This window comes from Leptodactylus fuscus, chromosome 1 (genome assembly GCF_031893055.1).
Source record: "Leptodactylus fuscus isolate aLepFus1 chromosome 1, aLepFus1.hap2, whole genome shotgun sequence".
In the NCBI taxonomy this organism is placed as follows: Eukaryota; Metazoa; Chordata; class Amphibia; order Anura; family Leptodactylidae; genus Leptodactylus; species Leptodactylus fuscus.
In genome coordinates this window covers 53,399,959-53,427,089 of record NC_134265.1, presented here as the reverse complement: position 1 = coordinate 53,427,089, position 27,131 = coordinate 53,399,959, and the positions used below count along the sequence as shown (strand labels likewise).

The 27,131-nt window shown below is 40.8% G+C and overlaps 1 protein-coding gene across 1 annotated transcript in view; it reads left to right on the top strand.

The window, feature by feature from the left end:
- Positions 1-27,131, top strand: part of SV2C (synaptic vesicle glycoprotein 2C) — a 143,563-nt gene that overhangs the window by 21,771 nt on the left and 94,661 nt on the right. Inside the window, exon 2 of the mRNA XM_075270604.1 lies at positions 9,494-10,169. Within this exon, the coding sequence (XP_075126705.1) occupies positions 9,605-10,169 (565 nt within the window). The 5' untranslated portion in view covers positions 9,494-9,604. The remainder of the gene's footprint in view (positions 1-9,493; positions 10,170-27,131) is intronic.

Below are 27,131 nucleotides of genomic sequence, written 5' to 3'. Positions count from 1 at the left end.
TAATTCTAGTAAAAGTTGGAGTTTTTCCTCTTGCTATTCCCATTCCCAAGCAATCATTTCCGTTACTTTCAGCACAATTATGCTCTCTACTGTCAGGTGGGTGGTCCCTGTCTCTTTTCTCCTGCCCAGGACCACCCACCTGACCAGGGGCGTAACTTGAGGGAATGAAGAGGTTGCAGTTGCACCAGGGCCTAGGAGCCTTAGGGTGCCCATAAGCATTGGTATCAGTATTGAGATTGCAGCTTCCATCTGGCCCATAAACCAAGGAGACCCACAGATTACCCCTAACCACACTAAGGTTGATTAAAGGGATCCTATCATTTAAACTTAATTTTTTGTAGATCACATGCCAGAATAGCCTTAAGAAAGGCTATTCTTCTCCTACCTTTAGATGTCTTATCCGCCCCGCCGTTCGGTTAAAATCCCGTTTTCCGCCAGTATGCAAATGAGTTCTCTTGCAGCACTGACGGGCGGTCCCCAGCGCTCAAACAGCACTGGGGGCGTCCCCAATGCTGCAAGAGAAATCTACAGTGCTGTCTTCCATCTTCATCAGGAACATCCTCTTCATGTGTCTTCTTCCAGCTCAGGCGGTGAAACTTATAGGCCTCGGGTACAGTAAGTAAGCAGGCATTTTCTTGTGGCCTGTGGGCTCTGCCCAAGAGGATGTTCCGGAGGAGGATGGAGGTAGAGCTGGAGATTTCTCTTGCAGCATTGGGGATGCCCCCAGTGCTGTTTGATCCCGTTAAACTCCTTAGCTCCTGTAGCCATCACTATCAAGAATTCACTGTAGGGATGAGGTAGAGGGCCCCGGACAAAAGATTGCACTGGAGCCCGCAAGACTTTAGTTACATCACTGCACCTGATATTATAGAGTATGACTGTGCTGAAACTAACAGTACTTATTACTCAGGAATGGTGAAGGCCAAAGAAAAAATTCTAAAGTTAATGGAGAAACACCTATTGAAAGATGTAATTCCTTGGAGTTGCTGGAGGTGGTGAAAGGTATTCTCTAAATACATGAGTATACAAAATATGTTTCTGGAACCTGTACAATGCCACACCATGTTTTTTTTTTTAGTTTGCATTGTGTTTTAGGAAAATTAAAATAGCAAGTGGAGGTACTTCATGTTTCCAAGTAAGGACAACTTGTATGGATACAAAGGAACTTTTATTGACTACACGTTTTGGCGGCAATCTGCTCCCTTCATCAGGTCAATCCGAAAAATACACATATAAAACCGTATGAAAAAGTACCTTTAATAAGTTTAGGATAAATGTACAAAGTACTGTGAAAGTTAAAAAGGAGAGAGCTAGAAATATAACAAAAAGAGCCAACACTAGTCAGATCTCAATAATGTGTGAACAGTAATGTGAACAGTAAGAAATCTCATCATATAGATAATAAAAGTATAAATAGGTACACTCAAATATAGTAAATTGGTTAAAAAAAAACTATAATAAAAATAATTTGTAAGCAATATTTTATTATCTTGATATCTCCATCTGTCTGGATTCAGGGTATTGGAGTATGCCTTAGCCAGCCCAATTCAGAGTTCTGTTCGCAGCATTCCCCAGCATTGTGCCTGGTCAAGCACAACCCCTTAAGGTGAGCAGTTTCCTTGGCTGTTCCAGAGTTTTTCGCTTATGACTGAACATACTACCCTATGGTGCACCACATGTAACCTCTTTACAGTTTGCATTATGGATCTGTATGATTCTTCCACAAGGCTAGTCATGCAATGAAGCATGTCACAAATTTACATGATGAAAAAACCTGTTTGTGTCTCCATATGGAGGAATATCTTGTAACAGTATGGGATAATAGAATACCGTATAGATCTATAATACTGTACAGCCAAGTTCATGAGCCCTACTCCTGGGACATTAGAAATTTGAGGACTATGTGACATATTCTATCTTTGCAATTTTCAACCATTTTGAAGAATCCCCAGTTCTCCATCCTCTTCTATTGTTTAGAAGTAGAGACTGGTCAAATATTTGATAGAAGATGGTAGTCTATACATAGAGGTAGTATTCTATGAACTGACAAAAGACAGACAGAGGTTCTTGAAAAATACACAGCTACATCTATGCCTGGAGGAAAGCACAAGAAAAAAATGGTATAACTATTCTAAAACTCGAACCCTGGAAAACAAATAGCTCAGCGCTGGTATTATTACAGCCAGTGAATACATTTTCAATGTAATAAAATGTAAAATCAAAGCTCCTGAAATCTAATGTACCATATAAAGATGTATAATTTAATATGTTAAATTATTAATTCTGCAGTGAAGACTACAGTATGTACAGGAACGTGTCTGATTTATTTATACTCCACTGTGCTTAACTATTTCACACAGTTCCAATATTTCATCTCCGTCCAAGTAGAGATTTACTGCGGCACTAGCGTCATGTTTGATGCCTAAAATCTCAATTTCTTCAAAAAAGTAATGTAATATAAATAATACATTTTGTATACAATGTAGTAAGAAAATGAGAATTGAAAGGACAATACAATCACGTGTTCACTTTACTCACAAAAGGAGCCATTACTATAAGGAAAGATAATCAACATATCAATAGAGAGAGTCCACAGAGAGCAGGATATATGATGCCCTGGGGACTAATCCATCTATTGAACCAGTGGCCAATACACTCAAATTAGGTCAGCGGTAAGTGAGTCAACAATAAGCAAGGAAGTGTAATATAACAAAGAGGTCTACTAACATTTGTAACACATACACACATTAGAATTAGAGTATATTCTGCATTACATTAATATATATCCGTAGTTTGGATTTTCTATTTAAAAAAAAAAAAAACATAGTTACTAGTATATTGAGTTCTCGAGTGGTTAATAAATCTCTTCCTCCATTACTTTGTTTAGTTGTATATGTTTGTGGAAAAAGTGACAATCAATATGGCCGCTTTTATAGATTTCAATATTTCCAGACTCCTGCATAGCAAACCTCTAAGCAGTTATACATGTCGGGCTTCCATGTAGATGCTTGATTATGATGTTCTACTGTAAAAAAAAAAAGAACACTAGGTAAGACATGCATGAACCTTAACAGTGACCATCAGATATAAGATATACTGCAATAGAAGTTCAAGGAAATAACTCTGCTTATAAAGCCCAAACCAAGGCCATATTCAGATGACATTGGAAAATGGAGGCCTGACAAACCTGACATGATCATTATAAAGACAATAGAATTAAATGAGTGTATTCACATGTTTTTTTATATAGACACAAAAGAATGATCAATAAAAAAAAGAGTGACCACATGGGGAAGCGAGTAGGGACAAAGGGGGGTGGCGAGTGCCAAGAGGGAGACCAGGTAAAGAGTTCCAGCGGGCCGCAGGGTGGGGGGGCACGGGGTAAGTAAGACAGGGGAAGGGGGCATTGGGTAGGGGGAAAAAGGGGGCACAGAGTAGGTAACACGGGAAAAGGGGCATGGGGTTAGGGGGGGAAGGGGGCATGTTCCTGGGGGGCAAAGGGGCACGGGGTAGGAGGAAGGAGTGACCACATGGGGAAGCAGGTAGGGAGAAAGGGGGGGTGGCGGGCGCCAAGAGGGAGAGGAGGTAAACAGTTCCAGCGGGCCGCAGGGTGGGCCTCGAGGGTCCATGGACCCACAGGTGTAGGAAGGGCCCTCTGCGGACACAAGGGAAAGGAACAAGCCTGCGCACAGCTCCAGGTGGGCCCCGCAGGGGGTCGGGGTTCCACGGACGAAGTCGCGGGTAAAAGCTAGTTACTTATATTTGCAAAAATGTTTAACTTTTAATTATCTACAAATATAGATATGATTATGTTCATGGGAATACCCCTTTAAGTGGTATCTGGCATTGGCTTATTTCCCACGCCTCAATGTAAACACATGCTAGCTTCACCAAAGCTGGGAAGCCTAGAGTTGGCTATACACATTGGGTCTTGAGTAATGCAAGTATTCATAGTGCCGGAGTCGGCAGAGAGTGCATCTCATATATGACCAGGCACGTACCTTCTCATATATGGAGTGCAGCTGAGACCAAAAATACGTCCGCTATAGCTAGCATACATTCCCCACAATGTCAATGCTGATGGCCCGGCCTCTGTACACTCTTGCCACACACCCTTTTTCGGGAAAGTGGTGAAATTAAGATTTTTATGCCTTGTACACCAGAAAATTGGCATACAAGGCATAATAAACTACCCCATTAGATTTTTGATGACTAAAATGATCAATTCATTCATTTGTGCCGATGAACAGCTGGTGATTCGACACATAGATGGTCAATTTGCCCATGCTGGATATTCTGGTTGGCTGCTGAACGTAAATACAAGTGTTTGGCATGGCCAGCCAAGGATGACAACCAAGCAGTATGGTTAGCATAGTCAGTGCAAACTGGACATTTTCTGGGTGTAAAGAAATATGCCCAACTGGTGACACCTAGCTGTTAATTTAGTCAAAAATTTTGAGGAGCAATAACAGAGGAACACCATGAAAAATTCAGGTATTTACTAAAAATATGAAGCTGACATGTTCTCTTTAACTGCCTAGCATGTGCAAGTTTAGGCGAAATAATCGAACAAGAATTTACTTGTTGTAGCCTTTGCATGAAAAATATAGTTGTTCGCATGCAATTTACACTGGAAGAATATAGGAAATTCTATTTTTTCGGCATATAATAAACGATCCTATATAACCCTCAGGTTTGTGCTGTTTGGCGATTTTTCAAGTCAGGCTCAGTATTGCTTAAAGTCACCATTATTTCACATTTTCTGGTGTCTTGCTGGGCGAATGCAATTTTACTGAGTGAAGTCATCTTGTTACAAAGTCATTTCATTAAAACAGATACTGTACGTGTTTGGAAACATTGGGTCAAAAACTCCTATAAATCAATGTGACTTCCCTGTAGAATTCGCATATCTTCTTATTTAATCAGAGCAGGATGGGCGCCTTGTACCTGTCGTAATAAATTAATAGAAATCCACTAGGAAGTGGACGGAATGGAATTTTACAATAATCCTTTTTCATATTTAGAACCTTATATTATTTTTCAGATAGTGTATTATAATTCATGGCTAGTTCAATAGGATTTTAATGAATTTTGTTTTATCATTTGTTCTACTTTCTTAGGCCTGGTGAGCATAGCTTTTTTGCTTGGTTACTTGCTGTGCACTTTCTTTTCTACTTTGCTGGACCTAGTCCTGAAGGGAGGAGTACAAAAAAAAAGTTCAACTTGAAAATAAAACTTGTAAGTTAGGGCTTACATGAGGGTAGGTTCACAACATATGGTTAAAGGGGTTGTCCAAGAGTAAAAAATGACACGCAGTCAGAAGGGGAGGACTATAAAATAACAATGCCTTTATACTTGCCTGCATCCTCCCCTCCAATCCTACACTGGGATGGTTGTTGGCTCCACTGTTTTCGTGATCTGTGAATCATTTCGATGTACTGTAGATCTCTACTGCACCACCATACTGGAGCGAGAAGGAACAGGATACTTACAAGAGCGTGCATCATATTTTGTCTTTGAACCAGAGAGTTGGTGGATGAACATTTCCACCATGATTGACCATGGTAGGCGGTGGAGATAGACTGTATGTGCTACAGAATAGAGACTGCACTGAGGTGCCAACAATCTTGATTGTGCTGAGACAATCTTAAGAACTGGGCCACAAACTGGTGGAGTTTATGGAAATTATGCCTGAAATAGGTATCCCCAGATGATACCCTCCCCTGATTTTTTGGCCAATTAAATTTTGGCAAGTATGGTAGAATTTAGTAGAGATGTGGTAAAATGGAGAGGGTATCATGCTGGGGACTATGAATGAACGGGGAGCCATGTTGAAGCATAGGAATATGAGGGGAGCCATGCTGAGGACTAGGAATGAGAGGAAAGCCATGATAGAGACCCAGCATCTCATCTTGACCTGGGAAGAATCACCATGGAGATTAAGAAGGAGAGGTGGTATGAATTGGGCAACTTGTGTACAGTAAGATGGCTGTATTCTTAGTCCTATTCTAGGCCTGGATCTGTGTGATGTGCTTATTTAACACCAAACATAAAGTACAGGATTTGGGGCTCTTACATCATTATTCATGTTTTAGGTGGCTATACTGTACACATTTACTTACGCCATTAGACACCTTAACCTTTATTCTGTATGCTTTATCTGTGAAAGGACCGCCACTGTAAAGACCACCATCTAGTGCAGATTTTGGTGGTATAAGTATATGGTCTTCCTGTAGTTGGTTCCTCCTTGCTCAGATATATATTCCGTATATGAACGACTAGCAAACAAATGAGTGGAAACACCCGTATCTATCATTATTATGGGCCAGAGTGAAGGCTCGAAACCCAAGTAGTTCTTGTGATAAAACGGTCTCATTAAGACATCAGGAAGCTTAGAATACATACAAGAGATACGTGATTAGCTGAAGATTAACGGAGTTCATTACATTTTCTGTAATTGAGCTTTGTATGGAATAATGTTTAACTCCAATGTCCTTCATATTAAGTATAACATTAACCGTAATTTAATGAAGTGTATAAAGAGAGGAGCTGAGCACATTTTAATTACTGTAATAGAAAATACCACAATCAATTCTTAGATTTATATTGCATATTCTTTAGTACATTTCCAGTAGCACAGGATAGACATGACGGTCCATGTAGGAGTATGCATATATATCTACATACATACAAGTATGGTACAAAGTTCTACAACTTCTTAGGATATGTTGGGGTTCAGGATTCTATGGGAAATGTCTGAAATTGTAGCTCAGCCTCATTCACTTGAATAGGTTTTTGGGATAATGTAATTCCTTAAGGAGACACCACCTTTTCAGGTATGTGGAGACTTATACAGCCATAGTTGCTCCACTGCAAGGGAACATGGGAAGAATATGCAAATCTGTCTGTAAACAGGGAGACAGTGCCTCTGTTATGCTGCCCTCTATGGGAAGCACCCTGAACATCATGCCCAACTTTCCCAGAAGTCTTTACTGCATAATGCGGATGAATAGATGTGTTCTGATCTTGGGCAAACCTTTTAAGATTTATTGACGTAAACATTGAAACCCTTTTAATAATAGCCAAGGTAGAAATTACTCCAAAAGAAAGATTAACCAACGCGAAGACAGATATTTCTTGTGGATAGGTCATCGGTATGACACGTCTTAGAATCTGGAAAACCCCTTTAATTCAAGAATGTATCCTATCTGGATATTTTGTATGGTCTTTGCATGTAGCAGCTGTCTGTATTTGCTATGTCAGATGAGACGGGCGCCAACCCAAATACCAGATGTTTCCCAATCGTGAGGTTGTTTGGTTGCTTTGTGCTGTTTTTTATGGTCATTATACAATTCTATAAAATGCTGATGTATTACTCATATATGTCCGCAGTATAGGTGACTATGGATGTGAGGGTCCGTGCATATTCATAATCATGCTCTATAGGAAAACCAGCCAATATTTTTGAGCTGCCGTAATTGAAAACCGAAAAACAGAAGAAAATGTTATGAAAGGCCTGCAGCTACATTTCTATATCACTGAGAGCATACAGCCAGGTTATTACATTATGTTTTATATACTGCATGATACAATCAATACATATCGCATGGGAAATCCAGGTATACAACAATACTTGGTATTAATAAAATTTTACGTAAAACTGTCATACATGTATAAAAAATGGTACTATGGTAATCTAATTTTCATATTTGTTGCCAGTGAATCGGTAGATTCTAAACATTTTATGTAGATTTTTTTTGTCCTATTGTACATGTTGCATATTAAAAATGATAGGACTGGTAAAAGTATATCCATTTCCTAAAGCGACTCGTGTCATAGTAGGGATACATATGAAATTGAGGAAATCTGACAGCTAGGGCCCCATTGATGGACACAAACTCTTAGGAATGGCCAAGGAGGGGAAGATTTGTATGAAGCAATGGCTGAGCATTTCACATGGCCCTCTCCATACAATTCTATGGATGGCATTGTTATTAATAAGCTATCAGTTATGTAGGGAGTGAGTGGGTGTAGATATATGTGACCACTGCTTTATTCCAGCAAGGGACAAGAGACCCCCATACTCCCAACAATGGGGCTCCCAGTGGAGCCCTGAAGTTCCTGTGGACAGGTCATAAATGTTTTTCTTCAGACAACCCCTTTAAATACAACTAAATCTCTCCTAATATAAAAGAAATGTATAGTATAATTTTGTGGGATATTGTCTATGTGAGTATATAAAGTATAATTCACTACATAAGCAAATAAAGTTGAACACTTTGCAATATTATGGGGATAATGTCACTCCTTGAAGAGAGACCACCTTGTCAGGTGTGTGGAGTCTTACAAAAAGCCATTTTAGCTCCACTGTGGGGGATTATGGGAAGAATATGCAAATCTGTTCAAGGGAGCATCCCTTAGAGGGCAGCAAACAGGCACGGTTTCCCTATTTACATCTTGGGAAACAGATTTGCATTCTTCCGATTTTACAATGAAAATAATTGTCCATTTCCTGTATATATTATGCAAAATAAAAATATTGATGACTTATCCTAAAGATAGGCCATTAATATCAGTATGATGGGGGGTCTGATACTCAGCACCTCCACCAATCAGCTCTGGTCATTTGCTGATACACAGAGAATGAAGCAGGAAGCAGATAGTTCTCTTCTCTGTGTTGTGGCCAATTCTGGTGCTGCAGAACAGCTATTTCTTTGAAAGGGAGCTGATCTGCAGTGACTTGGTTCCACCACCACACTGATAACAGCACTGTCTGCTTCCTGCTCCATTCTCTGTGTATCAACTGATGACATCAGCTTAGTGATGGGAGTACAAGGTGTCAGGTCCTCACCAACGTGATATTGATGATCTATCCTGGGGAAAGGTCATTACTATTTTTATCTTGGAAAACGTTTTAAAGATAAAACATCTGTTATTTTGTTTTTTAAGTAATTAAACCCATCTTGTCTGATCTGCTGCTAGTATTTAGAGATATTCTTCATAAGTGTCCAATAGATATGCATGGACTACTGCTGGAGACTTATTTTTTACATGCTCTGTGACCTATGCAGAGTGCTTTCTGCAAGGATGAAAAAAATGGAGCTGTGATCATTACCTAGATCTCCAGAAAACAGGAAGTGTCAGCCTATAATTAGGCTTAGTGGTCAGTGTGGAAACTGCAGGAATTTAGGATTATTATTTATTAATAGAGATAATAGACATAAAATGTTTAACATTAAAACTTGATTTAACCAATAGTCCACATAATACATTCCCTTTAGGGAACATAATTATTATAACTAATTATTATACTGTATACCCAAACTACTGTTCTTAAAGTATTTAGAGGGAATATATCACAATAACACTTTTTACAATCAGAAAATAAAAGCAATAGATTTCACTACCTGGTTTTAAAAAATCTTGATACCTTCTCTTTAAGACATGGCGGCTTCAACATTGTTAAAATGTCTTCCTCTTGTTTATATTGCAGATGCATACTAGAAGTTTGGTGTAATACATCATCTGTGTAATAGGAACACCACCTAATCTATCACCCACAGACGTCTGCTGCCATTTGTGGAACAGTAAGTTATTCTACATAATGGAAGATAGCTACAGAGACAGGACTTCACTAGTGAGAGGTGCTAAGGACATAGCAAGGGAAGCAAAGAGACACACAACCAAAAATACACATAAACCAAGAGAAGCCGAGCATGATGGATATGTTCACAGAGTCGAAGATCACTTCCCCGATGAAGAAGCATACTATACACATGGAAACTACAATGAAGAAGCCAACGAGGATGAAGGCTCTAGTGAAGCAACAGAAGGGCATGATGAAGATGATGAGATATATGATGGGGAGTATCAAGGGATTCCTGCTGGTCAAGGAAAAGATGGCATGGTGGCTCTAGGTGAACCTGTTCCTGATGCGTATAAGGCTCGGCATCAGCTAGAAAGTGAGAGAAAAGCTGACGAAGAAGAGTTGGCCCAACAATATGAACTTATTATTCAAGAATGTGGACATGGCCGCTTTCAGTGGACCCTCTTCTTTGTGCTTGGCATGGCTCTAATGGCTGACGGAGTTGAGGTCTTTGTAGTTGGATTTGTGTTGCCAAGTGCAGAAACCGATATGTGTATACCAGATTCTGGCTCTGGCTGGCTCGGTGAGTACGTCTTATGCTATTTATATTACATATAAAAAAATGGATATTTTCTTGAATTACCACAAAATAGGTGACCATCACCGGTTTATTGTAAATGATGTTTTATGAATTTGGTGAAGGGAGGTCTATCAATGGGAAAGAGAAACAGAAGCACATTGTATCGGACGGTATATTTTGTGTGCACACCCTTATAATACTTTTTCTCTCTCTTAGCTATATTTAATTTCTATATGTAAGCCTACAGTCTTGAATGACTACATGCATGAGTTTTGAAGGAATTGATACAGAAAATATAGTGTAAAATTGTGCAACTTTCATTACAAAAAGAATAATTATTATTTGCTGAGTCAGGAATAGTGCTACAAGGTCGGGTTTACATGGAAAAATGTTTTAAACCACCGGGGGTTAAATTGTTCCGAATGTTTGACGGACATTATGTCAGTCACTGGGAGTTGTCATCCACTGTTGCAGCTATTGACGGCTCTCCTGAGGTTCCTGTTCTGGCAATATCTCTATGATCAGTGATTATGTTTAGTTATATGCGATCACTTAGGATCAAAACTAAACCATATAATGTCACTATATACTAATAATCAATTCAGTAGACGCTAGACATTTACTCCTCTCTAGATCCCAATATTGTTATAGTGCTATAATATACGGTATACTTTCTAGGCCGAGGCATCCTGTTTGTTTCTCTCCGGCTGCCGCATTACGGGTTGTGGTGCGAGATGTGCCTTATTCTTCATTTTATATCTATGTCAACTACAAAGGCATTGTGTCTGAAATATTTAGTGAATGGAGATGGCAATGCTTAGTGCTGTGCTTGTATATGGCGGTCTGGTCATTCATCTTACATGACGGACGATTGGATCAGTTCCAATCTTTGCTAAGGCTTATTAAATGCATTTAGAAGACAGCCACATAGATAGAGGCTAATAACATTTTTAACTAATCCAATGAACTTTCCATCAATCCTTGTAGGATCGTTGTCTAGGAGGAAGGAACTTTAACCCCATATGACCAATAATACTATAAGAACTGTAACTTGTTTAACCATTCCCTGTTTTCCTTATTGTTTTTACTAATAATTGTGCTTCTAATGTAAAATATGTAGCTTACCTTAAAAAGGACCTTTCACCTCCTGGGGCACATGCGGTGTACACTGCTAGAAAGCCGACACGATCGGCTTTCCCATTCTCTGCCCCCGGTGAAGAGCTATCGATGCTGGTACCCCAGCTCTTCACCGTCAGAAGGGCTACAGTTCCTGATAGTACTCGTAAATAGACGAGTATTGGGGGGGGGCATTCCTCACCGCTCAGCGTCATGGCTGGGCAGTAAGCAACGCCAAATCACAATACAGTGCAATAGACACTACGGTGTATAGGGGCATTCCTGACTGACTGTCAGAAACGCCCTTCTGAGAAAGAAGAGCTATGGTACCGGCAGCGATACCTCTTCACCCGGGGCTGAGAACAGGAAAGCCACTCATGTGCTGAATTCAGCGCACTGCCGGCTTTCTAGCGATGCATTACACCGCATGTGCCCCAGGAGGTGAAAGGTCCTCTTTAAGACTTTATTGAGTTGGCACCCCCCATACTTTACATTTTAGCTAAAAGAGGCTGAAAGCTTATGTCATGTGATCCTACTAGCATTATATTACATCTACATTCAGGTATACTGTCTTAAAGTTTGAAAATATACACGGACAAGCAAAAGGATAACAATGCTCAGAACTTTAGACTTTTAGGCTCCATATCTCTCTATCCACTACAGCTTCTAACATGAAACTAGCGTCATCTTACAGACAATCATTTTAGCTATCTCATACATAAATTTGTCTTGTAACTATTTAGAATATGATATGTAATGCCGATTCTTGTCATGTAACTGCATTGTTACTGTTTTGCTCCAAAAAATTCTAAATTAAATTTTTTATTATTTTGTAAATCCAGCTTTGGCTTTCAACACTGCCTGAATTCTACTGGGCGTGTTCTCAATTAGATTCAAGCAAGTCTTGAAATCTGATCCCAGGTTTCTTCTACACATTCCCAATGTTGGTGCATACTGGTCGACTCACGGGTACGAATACAGCTTTTTCTTCAACTTTAGCCACAATGTGCAATTGGTTTGAGGTCTGGGGACATTGTCCTGCTGGAACACTATGTTGTCCCTTCATACCCATAGTACTCGAGTGTAATAAATAACTCATCTTGTAGGATTCTCACATATAGCTCAGTACTGAAACCACCATCAATCTTGGTCAAGTATCCAAATCCTTTGCCTGTGAAACAGCCCCATATCACCAGGCTTCTTCCACCAAACTTGACAGTTCTTACAATTTCTTGATCCATTAGCCCCTTTTCCTTTGTTTCTTCCAGACCCATTTGCACCCATCAGAGCTCAGTCTATTGACTTTCATTTCATTGCTCCAAATAGTCTGTTTCCAATCTTCTACTGTGTTTCTCCAAAAATAAGCTCTACCCCCAAAAAAATCCCTAGCTAGATTTTCCAGGTTTTTTAGAGTAGGCTTTAAATATAAACCCTACTCAAAAAATAAACCCTAGCTAGTTTAACCTCTTCCCGACATCTGCTCTGTGATTACAGCGAACGCCAGGTCCTTAAAGATGCAGCCACTCCGCTGCAGAGCAGCCAGCAAAGCTACTGTGCTGGGTCTCTGCTATAATGGATAGCAGAGACCAGGAATAAATGCTCGTGATCACAATCGACTCTAATCGTGGGCATTGTTGAGTGTGACCTACCCTCCTTTCCACCAAAGTGGGACACCCACCATAGCTACTGTACCTGGTATCTGCTGTAATGTATCGTGGAGACTCGGAGTTAATACCCGTGATCACTCTGATTGTGGGCATTGTTGAGTGTGCCAGTCCTTGAACCCTCCTAAATACACTCCCCGAAGCAGAACACTATCCCCAGTGAGATCGTGGGAGATGACCTGTTAATTTGATAACTGAGAGGCTCCCAGGCTTGTCGTAGGAATATTACTGTTGAGGCTGGTCTATGTCCAGCCTCAATTGTAATGTAGAGAATCTCCCATAGACTACATGGTTTGATTTCAGGTTTAAGCCCCCTGGGGAATTAGTACAAAAAAAATAAATACATGAATTAAAAAAGATTTTAAAAAAAATTTAATTAAAAGTTCAAGCCCCTCCCCCCCAACTTTCACTAGAATACATATAAAACTAAAAATTTACTTGGAAACACATATAAATTAGGCATGCTTGTGTTAGAAAATGCCCAGTCTACATCATATAAAAAAGGGTTTCCTTTATGGTGAATGCCGTAGCGGAGAAAAAATCAAAAGTGAAATAAAGTGATAAAATATGTGATTGTTATTCATGGAAAAAATTAAGACCTAACCCGAAAATAAGCCCTAGCCCTTTTATAGGATAAAAAATATACGACCCTGTCTTATGTTCAAAGAAACATGGTACTATCCACTTTTCATACTTTTTTGCAAACTCAAGCCGATGCTTCTTAAGATGATATTGAAGTCTCAAGGCATCTTCGCCTTTTTTCAAGTCACCATTCCAGACTTTTGTAACGCAAATCCATGTTTGTTGCACCAGAACTATTAGACCTTATAATGAGCCGACTTGTTGACTCCGACATTTTGCTTGGACGTACACCTCTTGGCTTTTGAATGGATGGACGGACTTCATTTTGTATTCTTCCAACTGTTGCGGCACTCACATGATGCAGTTTGGTAACTTTCATGGCCGAGAGTCCGCTATCAATGAGCTGGATGATGCTGTTTCTCTTTTCTTGGGAAATTTTCTTAATGGTTAATCCTTGTTTTGAACCAATGAATTCGCTTGGAAATCAACCTAATAACCCTGAACTATAGGGAATGTGAGAACAGGTTGTAATTCGTAGTATACAAGAAGAAAAAGATTTTTTCCACAACCAGGAGCAAAACAGTAACAATGCAGTTACATTTCAAGAATCTGCATAACTAATCATATGCTAAATAGTTGCAAATTATATTTCTGTATGAGATAGCCAAGATGATTGATATACAATGATGGTAGTCTCATGTTGGAAGCTGTAGTGGATGCTGAGATATGGAGCCTAAAAGTCAAAGGTTCAAAACAATGTTACCCTTTTGCTTGTCAGTGTACTGTGCATTTGATTCCTTATTAAAATATAGATGCAAGACTTTAAGCATACTCAGCTATAATGTACGTACTTTTTTGATATGTGATGGGAGAAGTGTTTAGTAATGAAGTGATTTACTTCACCCATTTACTGTCACTCACTGTCTGATACCACAGAGCAATTTGGATAATTCATGTTGACAATCTATCAACTACATATTAATAAGCCAAGATATTTGCATACAATCATTTACCAAGCAATTCATGTGGGACACGAATCTCGTCTTTTCTCTTGAAAGGAAAACATATTTTCTTGCCGTCACCTGTAAAATACATATATGTAATCTAATTAAATATATTATTTTATTCTCTAATTTAATATAATATATCATTACTAATTGATATTAGTATTAACCGACCACAGTATTTAATATCATTTAATGTGTCACTATGTTTAAATAATTTCAGAATAATATTTATCTTAGATAAACATAATTAGCCTTTAATTTCAGTAAAGGTGAATTTTAGAATTAGAATCTTGATGACTTTTCATTAGAACTGCTCATCAGTATCACATTGTGTCTGACTCTTAGCACACCAGCGGCCTGCTGTTTGATGGATCCATGGCCAAGCACTTCAGCATCTTCATTTTTTTTCTTTCTTTACCTGCAAATTGACTGCCTAGTATGTAGTATTGTTGGCTCATGGTATTGCATACACACCCCTTTCAAATGAATAAGACGAAGCTGTAAAAACATGCACTGCCAGTACTAAAGATATTGAGTGCAGGTAGATGACCCTATAAACAATAAGGTCACAGTACTTGGCTGAGCTATTCCACTAATCTTGGCACAGTTGGAATTTTCTCCCACTGTTCCTGAGCAATCAGTGCTGTTAGTTTGGGTGCCTGATATACTATTTAGGCTCTGTACTGTCAAGTGGGTGGTGTCAGGCAGGAGCAGACAAGGGGTGTGACTCTGAGCTCTGACAATGGTCGCCTCTGATTGGTGCTCTGACCGGCTGCCTCTGATTGGAGCTCTGAATCACACCCCCTGCCTGACACCCCCCTTCTGACATTACAGAGCTTGAATAGTGTATCTAGAACCAAAACTCACTGCAACTTTTGCTCAGGAACCGTTGGGGATAGAAAGAATATTCCAACTGTACTGGAATCAGCGGAGTAGCACCCATCAATCATTTGAGGAACCCCAAAGTTCCAAGAAACCACTGCTAATAGGTGGTTTTATGATTATAGTCCATATGCAATGTGGAACAGGAGCCGGTTTTCCCAAACTCACATTTCTTCATTGTCCCTCTCATGTTATTTCATGAAGACATTTTCATCTCATCACGTAGAACAAAGTAATAGCATTTAATGCATTATCCATATTCTGTAACTCAAAGCTTATATTTATTTTACTAAATGTAATAAACCACAAAGATGTTTAAAAGTAGGAGAACAAACTCAAGATATTGGCCTTATACAAGAACTAAGATGAATTACATCAAGTTATGTAGATTGAAAACTGCATTTAGGGGTGACCTAATAAACTTTCATATAGATTTCATCCCAGAAAAATAACTGCAGTGGATAGGCTGCGATTTCCAAAACTGTCGCATTTTTGGAAATCGCAGCATGTCAATTATACTTGCAGAAATGCTGATGGTCTCCCTATAGGTATATTCTCTGCCATGTCTGGATGAGATTATCTAGAATCTCATCCACTTTGCAGGTTATGTAAAATGCAGCGTTGTTTTGCCATGGAGTTTCCTCAATGCGCGGCTTCAGCCTTTCCAATTTTTAGCAGTCTACTGAATTTTTGACCCCACCCCATATTTCGTGTGGCTACACATGATCAATATCAATTTGACAGCGTGAAAACAACTTTGAAGCTTTGGTCAATTAAACAATCCCATGACAAGAACCTGTCCTTTTACCATTACAAATGATATTTGTTCCATGGCACATGTACATGTTTGCTGTTGAACGTCTCATTCTTTCATTTAGACAATCTGTATTCTCCAGACATCTGTCCAATTTTTCACTGATGCACTTCAGCAGAAACAGGCACTAGAGAAAAGATTATAGCAGCGCTTCATCACTGGCAAGCAGGTGTCCCTTGTCAGATCAGCTTCCCGTCTCTCCCCGCAGGTCAGATGTGTCAGCTTAGCTGGCATTCTGTGAGCCAAGCAGAGACAGACAGGTACATGATTCAGCGGAGACTTATCATAACCCCTTTCGGGATTGTACCAAGGCTTTGCACACCTGCTGATCCAGCAGCATTAACTGCCTCCAGTTTTTTCTTCTGCTGCAGAATAGTAATGGCATATCATTGGTAATGCCAGGCAAGGGGTGGGAGACAATTATCCCCAAATATTCCTTATTTAAAGTCCCATCTATTGATTCCTATACCTTAAATCATGGCTCCCCACAGCAATATTGGAGTATAGAGGCATGTCCTTAAATGTCCTTAAATGCTGCCAATAGAGGCTTCTCACAAGAAAAATTAAAGTATTATGGTACTATTAACAGACGGTAGAACAGAGCGATGTGGTGGAGTTTATGGCAGCCTTGTGCTTAGTCCAGAAGTAAAGATGGTGAGTTGGTGTATGGGGTACCAAGGATTTTATTTAAAAAAAAGGGTTCATACACTGCTAAAAAAAACCCCAAAGGGAACACTCAAATAACACATCCTAGATCTGAATGAATGAAATATTCTCATTGAATACTTTGTTCTGTATAAAGTTGAATGTGAGGACAACAAAATCACACAAAAATCATCAATGGAAATCAAATTTATTAACCAATGGAGGCCTGGATTTGGAGTCACCCCCAAAATTAAAGTGAAAAAACACACCACAGGCTGATCTAACTTTGATGTAATGTCCTTAAAACATGTGAAAATGAGGCTGAGTAGTGTGTGTGGGCTCCACGTGCCTGTATGACCTCCCTACAACACCTGAGCATGCTCCTGATGAGGTTGCGGATGGTCTCCTGAGGGATCTCCTCCCAGACCTGGACTAAAGCATTTTGACAACTTCTGGACAGTCTGTGGTGCAATGTGATGGTGGATGGAGCAAGACATGATGTCCTAGATGTGCTCAATCGGATTCAGGTCTGGGTAACGGGCGGGCCAGTCCATAGCTTCAATGCCTTCATCTTGCAGGAACTGTTGACACTCCAGCCACATGAGGTCTGGCATTGTCCTGCATTAGGAGGAACCCAGGACCAATCACACCAGCATATGGTTACACAAGGGGTCTGAGGATCTCATCTCGATACCTAATGGCAGTCAGGCTTCCTCTGGCGAGCACATGGAGGGCTGTGTGGCCCTCCAAAGAAATGCCACCCCACACCATTACTGACCCACTGCCAAACCACTGAAGGATATTGCAGGCAGCAGATTTCTCTCCACTGCGTCTTCAGACTCTGTCACATTTGTCACATGTGCTCAGTGTGAACCTGCTTTCATCTGTGAAGAGCACATGGCGCTGGTGGCAAAGTTGCCAATCCTGGTGTTCTGTGGCAAATTCCAAGCATCCTGCATGATGTTGAGCTGTGAGCACAACCCCCATCTGTGGACCTTGGGTCCTCATACCATCCTCATGGAGTCGGTTTCTAACTGTTTGTGCCCCTCCATGTCTCCTGGTGTACTGGCCTGTCTCCTGATAGCGCCTCCAGCCTCTGGACACTACACTGACAGACACAGCAAACCTTCTTGCCACAGCTCACATTGATGTGCCATCCTGGATGAGCTGCACTACCTGAGCCACTTGTGTGGGTTGTAGAGTCCATCTCAGGCTACCACAAGTGTTAAAGCACAACCAACATACAAATGTGACCAAAACATCAGCCAGAAAGCTTTGGTACTGACATGTGGCGGCAAACACGTTCTTTCGATATGCTCATAGCCTCTGCTATATCTGATATATGATATATTTTGTACAGAGTTGGAAGGTTTTAATGATTATATATGTATATTGATTAGGCCTCAGCAATGACATGGGCACACAGAGTGTCATGGCGTTCAGCGTGCCCATGTCATGAGGTGTGTGTGTCTGACTGTTGGAGAGATACATGTATATGTAAGTGATGTTTCCGCTGAGCCAAGTCTGTGATGGTGGCAGCGTGTATTTGGGATGCGTGGAATGTGTTGGGGTGCAATTTTTGAAGCCTGAGTGAAGGATGAATGCAAGATTGATCGAGTGAAGTGAGTTCAGCTCTGAATGCTACACCTGTGCCATGTGCTAGGACTTCTCGTACATGACAGCATGGGTGGGGGGTTTTGCTGCAGAAGCAACTGACTGGCCCGTACAGAACCCTGACCTCAACCCCATGGAATGTCTTTGTGATGAATTAGACTGGAGATTACGAGCCAGGCCCTCTTGTTCAACATCAGTATCTAACTTCAAAATGCTCTTTTTCTTATAGAGAACGTTATAGAAAGAGTGAAAACTGTTCAGGCTGCAAAGGGGAGCAACTCAATATAATATATTTCTTTAGATTTTTTTTTATTGTTTTGGCACAGAGGGGCTATGAGGGGTCAAATATTCACAGTAACCTCTTAGGCCTCCTTCACATCTGTGCTGGTAATCCGTTCGGGGAAGTCCGTATGAGGACCGCCCGAATGGAATACCAAATGCACTGACAAGCAGTGTGCCAGTGAAAGCACACGGACCCTATAGACCAGGGGTCCTCAAACTTTTTAAACAGTGGGCCGGAGGTAGAGCATGTCGCACAGACATCGGGAGCGGTGCCCTCCAATAGGTAAAGTGAAGTGCGCTCCATGGCCTGGCCCGAGCTCCCCAGGAGCTTCATTATAAATGCACGCTTGTCAGCGTTGTCGGCAGGGCCAGACAGAAGTGCTTGGCGGGCCGCATGTGGCCCGCGGGCCGCAGTTTGAGGACCCCTGCTATAGACTATAATATCGCAGGCATAACTGTAGTAAAATTCCAGCTTCAACTGTGGTTCCAATATCCAAAAGATCCAAACATGTACGGTGCAATAAAATTTAACTTTTATTTCATTCCCAAATAAAAAAAAGTCACATATTGACTAGGGATTCAGCATACAAAGGCCTTTGTAAAACCTAAAAGGTTTCCCTGCTTCCTGGATTTGGTTCTCTGTTTATGGACGTTGATATGGTGAGCTGGATAACTATGTAAATGTCGACTATAATACCATCCTTGTGTTTGCCGCGAGATCTCCGCAGGGAACGTGCGGTCAGGAAAGTACTTCACAATCTACTTTCATGTCCGCATGATTCGTGTGGAAATCTCGCGGCGAGAACATGGACCCCATTATAGTCTATGGGGTCTTTGTGCTTTCACTGCATATGCTTCGGTAGTCCGTTCGGGGGGTCCCCATGCAGACTCCCCAAATGGATTACCAAACACAGATGTGAACCAAGGGTTAGATGCTGCAGTCTGTGATTTTAGATGCTGCAGCTGATGGTCTTAGTCCACTTTCCCGCTATGCTGTACATGGACGTCATGGTTTGGGAATGTGTTTTCCTTCTCCTAGTTATCTCCACCTTACTGCCTACCTATTCTTAGTTTGCTCTGACTACAGCAAACATTTGGCTGAAAAGGCCAAAAAGTCACAAAAACACTACTTAATCCCAATGTGCATACCCAACCTAAAGTCAATTGTGAATAGTGTATACAATAATTGTGACATGTACCATAGTATTTGCCATGATTTTGCCTTTTAATACTGTCCTGTAAAATATCAGTAGAACCAGAAATTACGCAGTGGATGGAACATTTTTAATACGGTCAACACTTGTTCTGCCGCATTGTTCCCTCTGACTGATCTCAAGTAGTGTGGTATGTGGACAAGAGGAAAACATGAGAAAATCACTCTGACAGTAATTTATGGAAATAAAAATTGTCATCACTCAGTCCAATGCGGTTCTGCCTCTGTGAGGATCTAGATGAAGCATAACAATATTTTCTTGTTTGCCAGGTAGATATTTTTTTGCACGTCTGAATTTCATTTCACTTCGCTTGATTTGATGGACTCACTCAATATTGCACTCAGAAGATAAAGAGAAATTCATTGTCTAAGATATCTTTGTTTTCATGGCAATAGGATAGCACAGAAATTGTACTTAGAAGGCAGTTCTGTTCGGTGAAATAGATTCATCAGCTTGCCTTTATCATTATCACAGCAGGAAAGCGCTTCAGTCTGCAGAGAAGTCAGATGAGTGAGGGCAGTCACAGCAGGAGCGTGTCCTCCATGGCCACAAGGTATTAAGAGGCAAGAGAAACTTTACACATAATATGATTACAGAACCTTGGCACAATGCGAGTCAACATCATCTCATGGCATTATAGAGGTGGCTCAGGATGCTCTTAAAGGGAATATATCACCTAGATACTAATATATGGAAAAGAGCAGTATGGAATGGTGTGGAGATAAGCGACACATTCCCACACCATTGTCTAAGATCAGAGACCACGGCATCTCAGAGGTTCCTGACAATAGTTCCTCCCTCATGTCTTCCCTTAACTCTCGACCATAAAATCTAAAGATACAACCCCAGAAATACTGTCAATTAGCCTTAAAAATATGTAACAAAAAGTTGCATATACCCCAGGATGTTGGCAATGAAAAAAAGCCTGTGTAAGGTCTGATGATGGAAATGTGGTATTGCCATAACCATACTGACTGACAGTCGTGGAATTTATGCGTATAGCGAGTGGTGAAATTAGTAAAGGGATCCAATCATCGGATCCCGCCCCCAGTGCTGCGAGAGAACTCATTTGCATACTGAAGAAAAACCAAAGTTCTACTGAATGGCAGCACGGAGAAGACATCTAAAGGTAGGAGAAGAATAGCCTTTCTTAAGGCTATTACTATGTGTTAGTCAGAAAAAAAGTGTATCTAATCATAGGATCCCTTTAAGGAAAAACATTGCCTCTGTTGGAGACTTTTTTCGGTCTCTTGCCCTCGAAGAGTTAGTGAAATTTAATCAACAAATAATGCCATTGAAAAGTATAATTTATCTTCAAAAATAAGACCTAAAACAGCCACATGATAGAATAATAAAAAGTTTATGGTTTAAGGTTAAGGTTTAAGGTTATGGTTTATGATAATGCAATCGTGAAAAAACATACACAGATTGTCTACCTGGCTGTATACTTAAGGGGTTAAAAGTGCAATAACACAAATAATTTCTGATGACTTGATGTAATACTCAAGGTGGTTGCATGAAAACATATTTACATAGTTCAATAGACGATTAGCGTTCATTATGGGTAGTGTTGAGCCGATCTTGAAATTTCAGGATCGTTTTTAAAATCTGATTTCTGATCATTTTCCATTCGAACCCGATCCCAATTCCAATTCCGATCCTAATCCAAGTCAGTGGGATTTTTTTTAATAATTGAAGATTGGATTTTAAAATGATCCTATTCACTACACAGCATGGAGTCCAAAAATTGTTTCAATATTTGGACTCCACGCTGTGTAGTGATTTTAAAAAAATCCCCAGGCTATTTAGCCCCCCTGGTGTCCGCTTACCTGCACAGATCCGCTGCCACTCCCCATTGTTCTCAGGCCGGTCCTCTCTCATTGACATGCCTTCAGAGTGCCTTGCGCGCCCCCACCTCCCTAGGCTAGTGTTAGAGATGATGGGATTAGGTAGGGCTTGTTGTGGCTTAGGAGAGTGTGGGCGGGGAGACGTGAGTGCATCACTCACGTCTCATGCAGGACGATCTGAAGACATGTTAATGGATCTGTGCAGGTAAGTTGAGCGAAGTTCGCGAGTAGATAGATACTATCTACTCTTCTGTTTCCTCCCTGCTGTGCCATATACTGGACTCTACTACATCTCCATAACTGTACATTGACTTGCCTATCTACTCTTCTGCTTCGTCCCTGCTTTACTGTATACTCTCTCAGATGTAGCAGAGCTGAGTATACGGTAAAGCAGGGACGAAGCAGAAGAGTAGATAGACAAGTCAATGTACAGTAGTATCTATCACTCGCCATGGCTTATTATATGGCAAGTGCCTTGTCGTCCTCACAGCAGTGCAGCACAGAGTGATTTACCGCAGCCTGCCACTCTTCTGCTTCATCCCTGTTTTACCGTATACTCAGCTCTACTACATCTGAGATGTAGCAGAGCCGAGTATACGACACAGCAGGCAGGAAACAGAAGAGTAGTAAGCTCCCATAGGAATGAATGGACGCAGCCGGCATGCAGGGGGTTAAACGGCCGGACGCCGGCAAAGTCTGCCTGCCGGCCGCTTTCATTCATTTCTATGGGTAACGGTAGTTTCAAATAGTACTCGCTCATCTGATACTATAGCTTTTCCCACAATGATTGGCCAGTAGCCAAGCCGATTGGAATCTGAACATTTCCAATCCCGATCGCTCAACTCTAATTATGGGTAAATGGGACTTATGCTTTCATAACAAACCTTCACATAGGCCACAAAATCTGTGGTTACTAATTATTTATAGTGTGGATGAGTACATACAGCCTTTGTAGACCTTCCTGCAAATGGGGTATATAACAGGCTTTGGCTATGTCTAAAGAGCCTCCAGCTCGGGACCTCTACTGCAGCTCAGTATTAGCTTCTTTAAGGCACACTTACTTCCACCCTCCTACAGATCTCTGTGGCACCTAGCTTCCTATTTAACACCCACAGTGCCATTCTCTACCACTTTACAATCTCTCATCTCTCTTTAGACCCGGATCATTTCACAGATGGACACATATACGAGGCAGACGCTCTGTCTCCATCCATGTCTCAATCATATGAGGAGACTCTACACCCATGTATTCTATCTGTTCAGAGGGGGATTTTTGGTCCAGAATTTGACGCGGAGGCCATCTCAGATTCCGGACCAAAAAATGGGTATCAGCAACAACAATATTTTGAAATAATCATTACATATTACATTTTTGTCCAGAATCACATGATCTATTAAATTAGGCTAATGTGGCATTTACACTTGTGCCGCTGTCTGTCTGCCAAAAAAAAAAACGGTTTCGCCGTGGAGAGCATAAAATGCTCACGGGTGCTCACGGCCGGAGACGGTCTGTCAGGTTTCCGTCTTCTGTCTGCAGAAGACGTAATCCCGACAGACAGAGATCGGGCACAGATGTGAACGAGCCGAAAGGAGAAAACTTGATTTAAAGCTTGCTTTTTAACTAAGCTTTCATGAAAATTATTTGCAGGATCTTACAGGGCAGTCTGTTCTCTGTCTAGATATGACTTCATACATGGTGTCTTATCAGTTTTTCTGCTAATATTGGCTCCATTATGGCGGCCACACATTTTACGTTAGGAGGTTGTACAAGTACCAGTCTGCTCCCTTGCTTATCCATAACCACAACTACTAGTGATTTCTACACATGTAAATCTTCCAGGAGTCACTGTAAAACAAGCAAGTCCAGTAACCAAAATATAGGAGATCCAGGGACACTGGACTACAACTATAGGTTATAATGCAACTAAAAAGATCCCTAACACAGGGAATGAGAACGCTATGAGCACTGCTTACTTTCTAATATCCTATCAATGATACTACAAGCAGCTAGTCTTTAGTATATACAAGTGCACAGTAAGCTTTCCCCACGGTTGTAGAGGTTGAAACACTCTTTGCTGTGTGCAGATGTGTAGATGCTGTGAGGAGACCATCTGCTCCTGTCTACATTCACTGTGTGATGTGAGTACAGTCCCTCCTCCCTTTACACACTGTCTACACATCATTGATTTTGAAGATAGCTAAGGACTGAACTTCTCTAGTAACAGCGAGAGAACAGCAAATTAGCTAGAAGGGAAACATCTAGTGACAGGAATGTAGAGGCTTTTTAAGCAAAAAAACAACAACAATATTTTGAAATAAACATTACATATTACTTTTTTGTCCAGAATCACATGATCTATTAAATGAGGCTAATGTGGCATTTACACTTGTGTCGCTGTCTGTCTGCCATGATTCTGCCTAATTCCTTGGAAAACTGCTTGCAGATGACTTGCCGGCAGTCAGTTTAAAAACCCATTCATTTCAGTTATTACAGCAAACCGCCTGTGCCCGTATACAGCCTCTCTGCTGTGAAACCGTTTTTTTTTTTTTTTTTTGCATGGACACAAAGACCTGCATGTGTGCAAAAAAAACCCCAAGGTTTTGCAGCGGAGAGGCTGCAGACGGACACCAGCAGTTTGCTTTAACCACCTCCGGACCGCCCATAGAGTATATACGTCCGGATAGTGGTTGCCTAGTTCTGACAGGACGTACCGGTACATCCAGTCAGAACACAGCAGCTGCACAGAGATCGTGCAGCTACTGAAGCTGGGAGCTGGCTGTAACTTCAGCCTGAGCTCCCAGATAGAAAACAGGGAAGGTTTATTCCCTTCCCTGCCTTCTCGATCGCTGTGTATACAGTGCTCAATGAGCGCTGTATACACAGCTATGGGCGCCGCCATGATGCTCCTCTGACCCGGCAGTCACGTGATCCGCCGGGAGCAGCGTCTTGCAAGAGCTGCTGGGTCCTACAGGGCCCAGATCAGCTCAGTAAGCTGTGTATACAGCGTGCAGGAGGCTGTATTCCTCCTGCAACTGAGGCTAAATGTACCAACTCCAGTTATAGGAGAAATCAACCTCCAGTACAAAAAAAGTGATCAGATGTCCCCAAAGGTCTCTTATCACCTTATGAGGACAGAATCTGAAAAAATAATTAAATATAATAAAGTTTTAAAAAATTTAAATAAAATAATAATAAAAAAATAATAATACGCTAATAAAACGCCGTTATTAAAGGTTATAGCCCCACCCCCGATGATACCATACAAAATAAAAATTACCGTAACGGAGAGGAAAAATTATTTTATAAACTTTTTCAGTGACACTTTGTGTTATTAAATAAAAAAAAAAAAAAATTGAAAACGAGACACAATTTTCCTCCTATTATGTTTATATTTTCCCGGATATAAAAAAAACTTAAAACACATTCGAAAATAAAAACAACATAAAAATAAAGCCCTATGTGTCCCTGAAAAAAGACGCAAAAATTAGTTGACTGAGACATATGGGAAAAATGTTACAGACCTCAAAACCGCACATACAAAATAAACCTAAAATGTGTCTGGTCCTGGACCACAAATTGGCCCGGTACTGAAGTGGTTAAAAATCCATTGAAACTAATGGGTTTTTAAGCTGACCGCCGGCAAGCCATCCCCAAACAGTTTTTCCTGGGATTTAGGCGGAATCACGGAGGACAGGTACAAGGAGCAAGTGTGAATGCCACATAAGTTGTCTGAAAGTTAGTGACTATTTTAATACAATGTAGCTTTTGTTCCGTTGAAATAATGTCCATTATTTATCTCTATGTATTATACTGTGTAGCGTTTGGGATCAGTGTATTTAATCCTTCCCCCAAACCTCAATTATACTCACAGCCTACATTTACTAATAGTGCGAAAGTGTAAACTTAGGCAGTCTGAAAATACACCAGATTTATCACAGTGACTGATGTTGGCTGATACATCTTTTGTATCTTTAGGGTGCATGCACACTACGTAACGCCGGGCGTGTATCAGAGCCGTACACGCCGGCGTTACAGCAGGGCTGCCGAACACTTCCCATTCACTTCAATGGGAGCGCTCGTAAACGCCGCTGTTACGAGCGCTCCCATTGAAGTGAATGGGAAGTGTTCGGCAGTCTGCTGTAATGCCGGCGTGTACGGCTCTGATACACGCCCGGCGTTACGTAGTGTGCATGCACCCTTAGACTGCTTTACGTTCTTGTGACTTTTCAGTTATGTTACTTTGAACCAGATCTCAAAAAAGAAAATTTTGGTGCAATATGACACATTTTACCCCATTTAAAGACCTTTTCCTTATGTAGTCCCTCACGTTTGTTTAGCAAGTCAGATTTTTTTTAATCTCAAACACTAAATGCTGGTGTCTAATGAATGCAGATCTGGCGTATAGAACTGGGATCTAAGTAACAGACTCTCCCACTGGACAACCTCTCTAAGCTGGCGTTGTATTTTATTGGCTCCTCCCCAGGTAATTTTGCTTTATAAATTCTGTGCACCTGTGCGCCGCGCGCTGCCAACTTCATTTCAGCGGGATATGGCACACCTTCAAGAGACATATAATAAATAAAGCTGGACTAGAATGGCCTCATATACAGAAATATATCCCGATATTGTCACATGATTTCACCAGCCAGCTGTGCACATCATTTCTAATTCACTCTTTGTTGACTAAGTTGTAATCTACATAATTATATTATTATATCTAATTATGATAATAATTCATTAAAATCATATATTTATACAGTACATAAGTACCAGAGGCCACTGTTCACAAGCAGAAGTCTAATCCATAAGTCTTTGATGTATATCCTTTAAAGACCAGGCAGGGAAATAACCTCTAAATGCCTGTTTACCATCTGGATCTCAAGGCTCACTTAGCACCTTATTAAGTCTACCAGACAGGATAACTGTGGCGCACCAGGGATCAGCCCTCCAAGGGCCCATCCTTAGAGCATGGGCATGTCCACTTTTAATTGCATTGAAACTTTCCTATAAACAGAGCACCCTCTGGATATTGTAAATCATCCCATAAGAAATAGACCCTAGAAGCAAATGATTGTCTCCAAAGTCCGCTATAAAATGGGTTATCTCCTGCAGATACGGTAGGAACCCGTCACTGTGTTAGAATCTTGGCCCTTTAGAGGATTCTCTGATAGTCTTCTAGACCAACCCTAGATTCACACAACTGAGTTTCATCCATGAAATTCAGTCCATGTGTCTGTCGGATTGCCCAATCTAAACAGTGTGCAATAAGAGGGAGTCCAAGCAATCCAGTTGTCTAT